The sequence below is a fragment of the Pavona decussata genome, unplaced genomic scaffold (genome assembly GCF_977016875.1).
Source record: "Pavona decussata unplaced genomic scaffold, jaPavDecu1.1 SCAFFOLD_92, whole genome shotgun sequence".
In the NCBI taxonomy this organism is placed as follows: domain Eukaryota; kingdom Metazoa; phylum Cnidaria; class Anthozoa; order Scleractinia; family Agariciidae; genus Pavona; species Pavona decussata.
Window position 1 is genome coordinate 788,344 of NW_028145509.1, and position 12,593 is coordinate 800,936.

The 12,593-nt window shown below is 37.9% G+C and overlaps 1 protein-coding gene across 1 annotated transcript; it reads right to left on the reverse strand.

Annotated features, from left to right (window-relative positions):
• Positions 1-4,791: 4,791 nt before the first annotated feature.
• On the reverse strand, positions 4,792-12,126 carry LOC146473719 (uncharacterized). The gene is made up of 3 exons (XM_085117766.1): positions 11,784-12,126; positions 6,858-7,004; positions 4,792-5,061 (listed from the first exon to the last, which is right to left on the reverse strand). The coding sequence occupies exons 1-2, from the start codon at positions 12,012-12,014 to the stop codon at positions 6,897-6,899; spliced, it is 339 nt and encodes a 112-aa protein (XP_084973892.1). The 5' UTR covers positions 12,015-12,126; the 3' UTR covers positions 4,792-5,061; positions 6,858-6,896.
• Positions 12,127-12,593: the final 467 nt, after the last annotated feature.

Sequence of the window (12,593 nt, forward strand, 5' to 3'; positions counted from 1 at the left end):
GTGGGATAATTGTTAGCTCAACTCTTCTCGTTTGGTTGATTAAATAGCCCGTTTAAGACGCATCACATATTGACTACTAAATGTCTGTTGAATGTTGCTAAGACCTTGTTGTTAAAAAAGTAAAAACGTTTTCGAAGTGTAAGCTTATTGCAGCCATTCTTGGAATCTTCATTCGTGCTGAACTCCTTGACCCCTCCCCCCCCCCCCCCCCCCCCCTCATGATACCAAACCAAACCACCCAATGCAATAACTTTTATTTAGACACGATGGGTCTTAAAGCAATAGTTTGAGGGTCGGGTTACAACTTGAAAAATCTGATTCTAATATATACTTAAAGTGTAAACATGAACACCCGCCAAGGCCAACATTCGATTTCTTTGATCCTGTTCCACGGTTCCTAGATAATCCTTGTTGATGATCAGCTTGATAAACATACATTTAAAAAAATAGGCGTGAATGGATAATGCCTTATAGGTAATATCATATATTATAATCTTCGAAAGGGCTTTCCTTTGTGAGTTGTCAATCTCTGGAAAAAAATAACATCTATGCTGTTGATGGTCTCCAATTGTTCTTTGTAAGTTTTTAAATTATATTAAAAAAAAGTTAAATGCTTTCTTATAAAGTAAAGGATTTCTGCATGTATTTAAAGGAAAATAAATATCGAAAAAGAAGGCTAACCCGTCTGTTTTTATTCTCCTAGAGCGGTTTTCAATTGTGTATCGAAAGTAAACTCGCGTTTTCTTTGGTTTTGCATTAACACTCTCAGCGATTGGTTAGAAAAACTCGCGCCAATTTCTCACCCAATGAGGCCAAACCAAAACCAATCGTGTCCCAGTTCCTCGCAGGCGTTTTCCCGCGCTTGACGCGGGGTACAAGTATTTTCTCCGAATTCTGATTGGTTTATTGTGCTGTTTACATCCGTTGTGATTGGTCAGAGTAATTACTTTGGTTTTGCTTTTACGACATTCAGTTAAACACCGCTCTATCTTCAATAATACACTGGGGGAATAAGCCGAAGATTCAAAAGTTAAAGTCATACTCGTTTGTATTTTGCAGTAAGAGGGTTTAGACATGATGAAACTAAGTGGAACCCCTTACAAACACTCCCTTAGTACGAATTCATTATGTGAATTGTATCATTGCCTGTTGTGGTGTCTTTCTCTATTCAGAAATTTGTCTAGCCTGCGAGCAAGCTCTCTCTCGCAGGCTAAAATTTGTCAGATTCACCATCCCAGAAGAGATGGCGTCTAGCTAAAGCCTGAAATGTACAGCGAAAAAAACTTAAAAAAATGTTGCTATCTTGTTCGATACTGCGAGTATGCGCTGCAAAAGTGTTTCCTTTTAATAGTATATTGTTTTCCAAAAAATTCGTTCGCTTTACCTTTCTTTGGTTTTCGTTTCCCTTGTGTTTTTGTGTTTGTGGGTTTTCTTTTTGAAAGGTCTCTTACCATTTTAAAAGCGACGCCGCTTAATGAAAGGTACGTGTCAATTCACTTTTGTAAAATTTGCAAGTGAATAGAAGTAAGAAATTAAGATAAAAAAATACGCATTTTCTCCACATCGGAATCGTTTAATTAAGGAAGTCATTTACACTCGCTTAAATGAAAACTGGGACACATGTTTCCGCACTTTCCTTGTCAATTTTAATTACGTCTGTACCCAGCAGCAACAAAGAGTCAAGTTTATAGCCAACAGTCACGTAGAGTCCTGCTTGTGAAAACAGTGTTCAAGACAATTTCAATTTGATTTCATTTGAAAACCCTAAAACGTTTGTCTGTCAACAGAAACAAGAAAAAAAATTGGCTAGTTTTGTCATAAATTATCACCCCAGCGCAATAAAACTGTCGATTAGTGCCTCTGGACAGTGGCAGAGTAGGTCGGATTGGAGTAAGACTTGAAATATGTTAGGCTAATTACTTTTTTCAAGTTCTCGCATTTTTGTTTCCAAAATGCGCTAGAACACATGAAGAGATGTCCCTTTCAAGAATTGAGTTGATTTCTCGATCTCCTCGCGTTAATCTAGAATTATTTTGCAGCTAAGTTAAGGTCTTATTTCACCAATTTTAAGAAAAGAGGTCAAAAACACCAGGACACTTCCCCTTTATTAAAGTCTTAAAGTCTTGAAGTACTAAACCTAGATAGCTTAAGCTAATTCAGGTATACGCAGGAAGAACAGGTCTTATAGTCTGCATAGGTGGCCAAGAGCCTGTACGAGTGCAACTGCAGGAAGGGTGGCCGTCGTGAACGCCTGTAGAGCTGGGACCATCAGCACATTGCTAGGCATTAGGTTCCATGTCCTTATGGTTCATGCAAAAAAGAGCGTGCCATAGGTTTTAACTCGAGCTTTATTCGGATTATTCCCGTTGAAAATGTTTCATTACGTTTACTGCAGTTCTATTTTTCCGAGCTGTATAGCTTTACTAAATCGATGCACTGCAACCAATTAAAAGAATTATAGTTATTTTATTTTAAAATACTTTTTAGCTGGAAGGAGGAAAGGCAGGAGGGGGGCGGGGGGGAGTGCAGTGTTCAGATTATCAGATGCAATCTCGCAAATACAGAATTAAAACTCAAACTTCTTGTGTCACGCTTCATCTACTACATGAAAAATTCAGTTGCACATAGAGGATCCATTGTTTGCAACTCTGTGATGCCATATTATCAAAATGTTACAACAGCACAGGAGAGCTGACGTAAGCATACTTCGAAAAACGCACACATTGAAAACCATTGACTTTAAAGTTGAATCCCCTTGAATTTTTGGAGGCAGAGAAGACATTTTTTATCGTCTACTTTTATCGTTTACTAGACTATGTAGTACCATTAGTATTAGTGTTAGTAGTACTATTAGTGTTGTCAGTATATAGTATTATCATTACTTTAGTCTTTATAAAATCGTATTTCTCTAAGCTTTAATTTAACACGACCGCACAGTCTATTGCTTTTAATCAAGAGAGGATCTTCATCCTCTCTTGTTTTAACCCATCGCGTATAAATGAAAAAGTTATGGTAATTGGTATGTGCAGTAAGATACATCTATTTTTTCCCCTGTGAAAAGACAGCATAATGGTGACGTCTCTGACATGCAACTGATACCGGCGCTTTCACGTTGGGAAGCAATGTAAAAAGCTAAGCAAGACGAAAAATTAAAGTAAATAAATAAATATAAAGCAAAACGGATGGAAAAGATAGTACTTGGACATTTTCACTCCCACACTTTGTCTTCCTACGACGGAGTAGAATTTCATAATGTCTTCCCGCCCCCTCCCCCCCCCCCCCTCAAAAAAAAAAAAAACCCATCACCTGAGCCCTCGTGCAAAAGGGTTAAGGAGGATTAAAAAAGACTTCAACTTTCAGTGGGCGTAAACTACATTCTACATACTTTCTAGCGAGGACGGATGCGTGAGCTGATATCTTGTTCTAAGAAGATGTGTTCCTATTGGTCCGTAGCAAGAGCGATGAGTTTCGGGCTCTGGGGAAGAGATTGACGTCAGCTGAATTATCAACGGGATTAAGCTCTGTTATTTAGAGGACGCATGCCTAAAGCTATAATGAATGACTTGAACCATTCTGCCAGAGAACTTAAAGAAAATTATGGTATCGAGTTGTTGTTGCTGGTATTTGTTGGTTTTTTTTTTTTGAACAATAGACCTTCAGTGACCGTCTTTCGTATAATTTGTAAAATCTGAAATTTATAGGTAACCCAAACGACTGATCTTAAGTAAGACCTCTCTCCTCCGCACAGGCCTCTTTCGGGTTCGAGTGGAGACAAAAAAGAGACTGGAGAGAATGAAATAACGAGGAGCGCGGCGGACGATCATTGTACTACGAGTTATTGTGTGAACGGCGTAGTGACGAAAACAAGTCCACGAAAAGAAGGTGATCTCGTCTTTTTGGAATTACGACCTATCATCATTCAAAACAACTTCGTCAAGTTCGCCGCTCACAAAGAGTGAAATTAACTTTGCTGTAATATATCTCTTCTTATTAATTCGCTAAAAGACTTGAACTTAAATGTCTTAGTCGTACTCGTACTAGAGTCTAAAGATCTCTATTTAATACTAAAGGTTCTTTTACGGGTGGTACCTTCATCTTGCGACGCAATGTTATATTTCAAGACGTGATTAAATGGATTCCCCGTCTAACGAGAGGAAAAGTAGAACAGTATCTCTGCTTTCCGTACTGTTAACCTAAGCCATAGTAAATTGAGGGACTGGTTATGAAACCTTGCCATGAAAACAATGGTGCTGCAATTTATGTTGGAAGGGCCGCGACCCTGACTCAATCCTTTGGTTTAACGTTCACACCACAATTGAATATCTTAAAAAGAACGTTTCGATTGGTCAGTTGCTCCAACACATTCCAAATTTTATTGTTGTTTGTGCAGGGTCAAGGGCAAAAAAGCAAACAAAAACATACAACAAAGAAGTTTGTCAGGTTTCATAGCTATTGCCTTTAATTAAATATGCCTAAGCTAACGAAAAATCAACCATAAAATCCCAAACATCTCCAACAAACCTGCCTACTATAATCCAACGCGGCCTAACACTAATATATACCTTAAACTAAGGTATTAAGCTCAAGGCTAAGCTTCTTGAGAGATTTCTTAAGATATTTGGTTAATCCAAGAGAGGATCTTTGATGTACTGCCATCCCATGTTGGTCGCACTGATTGCCAGGCATTCAACTCACTTCCATAGAGAACAACTTGAATTTGGTTACAGGGGGAAATAGAATGACTCAGTGAGACGGCACTAAGCTTAGATCATAGCATTACCGTGGGACAAATTGGTTAAGTTTTAAGTCATTTATTGAAAAAAAAAAAAAAACTTTTGCAGAGCGTCTGTTTCATACACATAATTTAGCTACAGAAAAAAGTAACAATTTTCAGGCTAAAACAGTTTGTCCCACGAAATACGTTATTTTTACAGTAATTTTGACTTCCATTTAAGTTCAACCAAAGGCATGTTGCTTTCACGCTAAAACGAAAATATTGTAAGAAACATAAACTTTATAGACGTTATTTTAACTTCAATCTCTCTTCTTTTGTCTTTCTTTCTGAAATGACAAAGAAACAAAGTTCAGATTAATTATTAGGTAATTACTGAACCACTCAAAGATTAAAGATACGTTCTATTTTTCCAGAATGAATGCATTATCGAGAAACGAAATATGGCAATGTTAAAAATGATGATGGCGACATTGATGATGATGATGATGATGATGATGATGATGATGATGATGATGATGATATAATAATGATGATGGTAATGGCGGTGGTCGTAGTGGTGGTTGTAGTACATGTTGTGGTGATAGTGATGTCTTGATTATCACGTTTTGCTTGCTTGCTTTGTAAAGAAGTGAAAAGATACTATTACTATACTATCAGTGTACAGGCGTTATAAGACTATGTTAAATATCACTGTTGTAGTAGTAAAGATTTTATGCAATATATATTAAAGAAAGGAGTTTATATTGAAAAGAACGTAAGGATCTGGAACGGAGTATTGGATTATCGTTATAAATTTGAGGACTATTATCTTTTATTCCCAAAATTTCTCAAATCACCAAGCTTTTAACTATCCCTAAAAGTGTTGTTTCTCATCCCTAGAATAATTAAAGTAGCTAACCTTATCCCTAAAAATTATTTTGTAAGTTAGCCCTTGTCCCTAAAAATTATATTGATTATCAAGAAGGAGAGAGCCAATTACAGTTATTGTTCAAATTGTCCTTGGGTATTCCGGGTTTTTTTTTTTTTTAATGTATAGAAGATGTGTTGATGATGAGATAATGATGATAATGATGATAGTAATGATGATGATTATGATAATGACGACGACGCCATATGTGGGTCGAGTATTGTGGTTGGCTTTCATCCCTGCTGCGATGGCTGTTTTTTCGGGTTCTTCGGTTTACCTCCCTCCACAAAAGTCATTACACTTCCAAATTCCAATTCAGCTTTTAAAGGCAATCTCAGTTAACCTCAAATTACCTCGGTGCTACTCTCCCTAAAAACTGTTATCATCATCATCATCATCATCATCATCATCATCATCATCATCATCATCATCATCATCATTATCATCATCATAAAGGTGGTGAAGGTGGTCATGTCGGTGGTGTTGGAAGATATTTGGTAACGTAAGCAACGATAACGTCAACGAAAACGTCAGTTGAAAATATAACTTCATTTTCATTTATTTGTGTATTATTTTAACTCAAAAACAGCGAACAACCCAGGAACCAAATTGGGAGGCGTGGCGTTTGAGTTAAGGAAGATAATGAAAAATTCACCTCCAGTCGTGTGCGCACGTCCTCCTCGAAACCTTGAATTTGGTCATTCCAGGTTGCTGTTTGCAGAGGACGGCAAAGAAATGCACCAACGTTTGAAACGCAATTGCAAGGCAACTGTTTTTCCTCACTAAACCTATTGTTTATTGTCGTCTGCGTAGTCGCCGTAATGGGGACTTTACGCAACCACGACGACAACGCCAACGAAAACGTCACTTGAAAAGTTCGTGTTACTTGTACTACTTTGCACGCTTATTCCAATTCGTACAACTTCTACAATGTGGCCGAACTATCCAGTAACAGAACAGGTGGGAACGGTCTTCAAGTTAGCACAGAGAATGAAAATTTACTGTCATGTGCTCACGCTCTCCACAAAACCTTGAATTTGGGCATTTCACGTTGTTGTTTGGCCGGACGAAATGTATCAATTTTTTATGCACGTATTTATTAACGTTTTCGTTGCCTTCCTGTTTGCGTAAAGTCCCCAATGATGATCGTAATGAGCCAATGGAATTCAATGACTTGCGAAAGACTTCCAGACAGTGAATGCTTACTAATCTCACCTGATTACATATTTACAACCTTCAGGGCCTGGTGGTGGGTCAAGGTTGTTCGTTTTTTGCCGTGCCCATTTTCTCAGGTAGACTGTCTAGGTCCATCTGATAGTTGTTTTCGAAATCGTTAACGTCATTGACAAACTCTGCTTTAGTCTGTGAAAAAAAAATTTAAAGGGAAAAAAATATATATTTATATGAATCCTACATCAATAATCAAACCACCCATTGAACTATCGATTTATTCAACGTAACAATGCTAATTTGGGGCGTTACAAATCTGTGAAAGAACTAATACAAACCGATGAAAATAACATTGAAAAACTCCCAAACAGCGGGTGGCTGTGTACCATTTCTTATCCCGGAAAAAAAAATTGTACCCTAGCAAAAATCAAGTAGTTTTCGTCACAAAATACTACACGTTTCGTGGAGTATTTTGCAGTGCAGCTTTTGTCAGCGTCTTCGTTTATCGCGAAGACCCTGGAGACGAGGTTCCGGTTACTTAAGGCCAGATTTTCAAAATTAAAAAATGGCGACGTTTTTGGAGTGTGAAAGCTGCAAAATGTTGACAACATTTTCGATACAAGCAGACCACATTGGAAGAATTTCTTAACTGTTCTGAGCCAAATAATTACTGATCTTTGCCTGAACTTGGAACAATGACCATTTCCAAGGAATAATTTGTATCAGTAGCCAAGAGTTTGCGATGACGCCACAACAATTTTCTCACTGTGTATTTGGAAAACCAACTGAGTATGGTCCAAGCAGATGTCATAAAATGAAAGTATTATAGGAAGGTAAAAAGTGCTGTAGTTTGAAGGCTTCAGGAAGTATTTTAACATTTATTTCAAACCCAATTTTTCCTTGTCTGTGCAAAGAAGAGTTGGTCAAATCTAAATCCAAGAGGAGGAAACATCCGCTTGATTGATTGACTATTACAACTCTCTTTATTGATAAGATTATTTCACATCGCCTTATATTTCTCTGTAATCGGTCACCATATTTAAAAGCCGACGATTTTCAATCCGTTTCAGCGACCATGTTGTATAAAATGAGACGGGTGACTGGTTTCCAGATCGGCTTTACCAACAAAACATGGGTGAACGTGACCTCTTAATGACCACATTGCTACAAGTTTTTTTTTTTCTCTTTGGCTGTGATGTAAGTTCTTCAGATGGTGGAAACCCTGTCGGCCGCTGTGAAGTGTGCATATGTGTATGTTGTCCTTTTCTTATCCAAGTCAGTTACGCACCTATCAATTGAAATCCCCCATCCGGGACAAGGTGGGAATTTGACTTAGCATCATTACAAATGTTGATAAATCCACACCCCAGTAGGGCATGTTAACTGGTGCCCCCCCCCCTCCCCTTCCACCCAGAAAGAGAACTCTTAATGGTGTATGTCATATTTAAAAATTAAAAACCTTTTAACTAAGGTGGCAGGCTTCTACTAAAACTACTGACTTCATTTACATGTAGTGCGAGTTACAACTTTATTACATTTCTTTTTTTCAACAAGATCAAAACTATGATACCGGAACAAGAAGTATAAATTATATAGCATGTCAATCAAAAACGTAAGTAGTGCAGGAAGGGCAGAACCACTTCCTAACAAATTCTGCCTCTTCAAGACTAATACATTCGAAGTGACTCAAATTTGCGTCCTGGGTTGTCACATACAATCACTGCGTGACTTCGTTCATCTAGTTTTTAGCAGAAGCTGAAGCAGTAGAGATTTTGCTGTGCTGGAAAGAACAAAAACATAACAAACGTTTATACTTTGTACAACTGTAGCAGTGTTCAAGAAAATAAAGTGAACATAATTGATTGCATTAGTCGATTGCATGCCAAACCTTAAATCACACCAGCTAATTTACCTTGTTTTTGTTGGCCCTCGATTTGACAGCTTTCTTTGCACCAGCTCGCCGATGTTCTGCCGAGTAGAAAACGTAATCCACCCACATGTGGACTGCTTCTTTGCTGAGAAGAGTTGCTATGGCCAAGTTTATTATCCTACCATCGTCTGACCAGTTGGTCTTTCCTCGCTCGTTTACTACGTTGAGAAATCCCTCAACCTTAATTATGGGCAAGCTATGCTATCAAATATGATCAAACCCACCACATTTCCCGACCTTGTCCCGTTGTTGGGAGGGCAGGGTGCCGGGATTTCAATTGATAAGTACATTAGTACAATATAGGATTGAAAAATTGTCAAATACTTGTTAAATGTTCGTGGCTAGTCTGACCCGGCGTTTCGTCTCGGCCAAGAGACTGTTCAGAGAGACCTCCAGAATTTATAGACAAACTCGTTTGGGCGTGATGGCTCAACGAGTTTGCATATAAATTCGTCTCTCTTGGCTGACACGAAACGCCTCGTCAGACTAGCCGCGAACATTTCACAAGTACGTTAGTACTGCTTAAATAATCACAGACGGCCTATGCTCAATAACAGAACCCAACCCAAATATATGTCTACAACTACAAGACACGGGGAAGTATAAACCTCGCTATTTAAAGCGTATTAAATCAACAAAATGATCGCTTACACAGCAACTGCTACACCATTGCGAGATCTATTTAATTTTTCTACGTCGTTCGAGTAATTTATGTAAATTGTTTAGTGAAGAACCGCTTTGCTAATGCGTACGTTCGTGCTGTTTCGATTTTTCCTCGAAGTCTTCTTTGTTACTTATCAGAAAAGGTTAATTTGAATAGCAAATATCTTGGTAAATGTTTTGGTGCTTCATATTCCTGTATATTATTTGTACTCGTTGTTTGTATCTTAACAAGCCCGCATAGAGCAGAACTCGTAAACACATACAGCGTCGAGCGATATTTAGTAAGTAAGTTTTTAGTAACACATAAAATACATCCAAGATAGTCACAGTAGGTTACACAGTAGGTTTTACACATCAAAACATCTTTTTGTTGTCGGGCCTATTTTCAATGTCTAATGCCCCATTCACACCAAGGCTTAAACACGTTTAAAAGCTGTTAAGTCCAACACAGTTTTAAATTGTTTCTTTCATAAAAACTGCTTTGGGATGTTTGTCGACTACGGATTTAGCATAAATGAAAGCATAAGTTAAAGTTTACTTGAATCCTATGTCAACGCCAATGGTCCAGCTTTCTGTTGCCAATTTTCATTTTGTTAAACCTGGTTTAATTGAACATGTTTTGTTGGTGTTAATGGGGCCTAAGACTGTGAGCTCATAAGCTGCACGGAGATTACCCTCCATTGATAAAAAATATTAGTAACAAATCACGTTCAATTTATCGCAACTAGATATCGAGTGTCCTTTTCGGTTTGTATTCTACAGGGGTGTAATTATAGCCCAAGCGGCGAAATTGGCCTCAGCTACCCGGAGAGTCTTAATAAGGAAACGCAGGCAGGTCTCAGGAAAACAGCTGGCACCCAAAAGTTTCATAAGTGGCCTCATTCTGTTCGAGCTCATTCGAAAACTCAAGGTTTTATTGAAAATTTTGAGGAAAGATACAAAAATATCCTAGTGAAATTTTTTTAAACAGGTAAAAATAAAAAAAGGGAGAATCTTAACAAATAAATGGTGAAAATGTGATGTTGTAATCGTTTTTTCTTTAATACCTTTTTATAGGCAATATTCCTATCAAATGTTGACAATGTGCGCGCTTGTGGTCTTTTATACTTCATCCCCTGTCGGCGGGTATTAATCCAGAGTAAAAAAAAAAAACAGTACTTGGCGAACATTTGAGACAGGAAATTTACTGAGGCTTTCGATTCTAAACTCTTTGACGGCTCTCTTTCGCCTGAGGCCTTAAACAAGCTTGGTGGTAAATTAGTCCACCGAGTTATTAAAAATCGTGAAAAGTAGTGAATGTCGGTAAATAAACTGGCGCCAAAACAGCGGCGACTTTTGTGACTTATTTTAAGCGCTCAAGCGCATTTGAGCTTAGTTCCTATACGACTGTTTTAAAACGAAGACGAAAGTTCTGACTCGAACTGTCGTTGGGTGAAATGTAAATCATACAACAAACTAACAAAAGTATAGCAGAAAATCAGCACAGAAACCGCACTGACAAATATTAACAAGCTTTGATGTGACAGATGGAAGCCTAAGTACCGAACTGAGTGCACTTTCGGTTTTTATCTGTATCTTGAACTGAGTTTACTGGACGCGAAAGAAATCGATCGTATGTTTAAATTGGGCCTTAGCCAAGTGTGTTGCCTTCAGATGTATGCTAGACTAACCAAAACCATGCCTTACTGCTTCCAAAATACATTTATGTTAATTAAGTCAACATTCACTGCCTTCGAGCAATTAGCTGATGTTTAAAGAGGCGGTTCCTATAATCCCACTATTGTTATAAAAAGTGCGACAAACTGAGTCAACAAGCTGACAGGAAAATTTCCAGTGTAAATAAAGGTCTGAGATCCCAACGGTAGACTTAATAAATTTGAACTAACCAAGCTACAGATTAGCGCTACGCAAAGACAAGTTTTATGTTAGGACTGAAACGTTTCGATGTGCAATCCCATGCTGAATTCATTCTATGAACGTAGGCGCTAGCTACAGAAGAGAACCTCTCAATTTCTAAATAACTGAAATTCTTTTAATTTAAGTACAAAATATTTTTCTTTCCTTGTCACAGACCGATTTTCAAGTTCATAATTTCTTGATACAATCTGTTTAAGTCCAGACGCATATTCTCTAGAATGAATTTTACTGTAATTGGAAATTTATTGCGGAATCGAGAACTACGTTAACCGGCTTGAGTCAAGATTAGGGCTGATTATTTAACAAGTACTGCACTGTTTTGCTGAGTCGTTTTGAATTTTCTATTTGTGCCTAGTCTTTTCATTTTGGCGATTTGAGGTTTAAAATTCTCAACGATTATGCTAAGCGATGTCAAAGGTTACAAGTCAATATTCTACAATCTACAATTCCATCCCGCTTACCCGTTGCATTCCTCGTTTACTACCACTTCTCCGCCGGCCACACATTCCATGATGGCAAATGCTCCACTGACCAGAACGAGGGGCTTTTACGGCTTCGGCGTCGTCGTTAACATTGACAGCATTTGAAATATCTTCATGGCGTTCTTCTTTGGCAGTAACGATGGCAAAAATAATTGAAACAAGAAAAACCGTTGAAAGGCACAGGCGCTTGGTTCGTGAAACGTTTTTCATCTTGGCAGGCAGGGGCAGTTGTTACACAAGTTACCTCAAGGAACCGCTTTTGCAGACTGAACCGATCGCGTTCAAGACCGTTGATAAAGTCGGCGGTTGCAACGCTTGTCAAAAGTTTTAGCGTTTTATTGACTCAGAGTAACGCATAAATTTTAAGTAATTTACTAAGTTCATCATATTTCTCTTTAACAATGCACCTAATTAAAAGAAATAAACATCTTGGATAATGCGACACACAATAAAGATATCTTCGTTTGCGTTAAAAACAAATGATCTATAATTAGCAAATGCGTTAATTGATCGCAAAGTGCATCATATCATAACAATTATATTTAAAAATTTTCATTTAGTCTACGTGTGCGAGTCTTTCTTCCTGTACTGACGCCGAAGTTGTTAAGTACTGTGCATGTAGATTAAAAATTAAACTTGAAATAAAAGCCCGCCAACGCTGTTACTCTTAGCAACTCTGAAAAGGCGTGTTTTCTTTCCTTTGTGTTGTGCGTGCAAAATATACATTGACGTACAAAGCTCTCAAAGGTTAAGTAAACTAATTAATTCCCTTTGATGGTAGCAGTTGCT

Coding starts and splice junctions, on each gene's coding strand:
- LOC146473719 (XM_085117766.1), bottom strand. CDS start 12,014: ATGAAAAACGTTTCACGAACCAAGCGCCTGTGCCTTTCAACGGTTTTT. Junction 7,005..11,783: donor GTAAACGAGGAATGCAACGG/GTAAGCGGGATG, acceptor TTTTTTTCACAG/ACTAAAGCAGAGTTTGTCAA.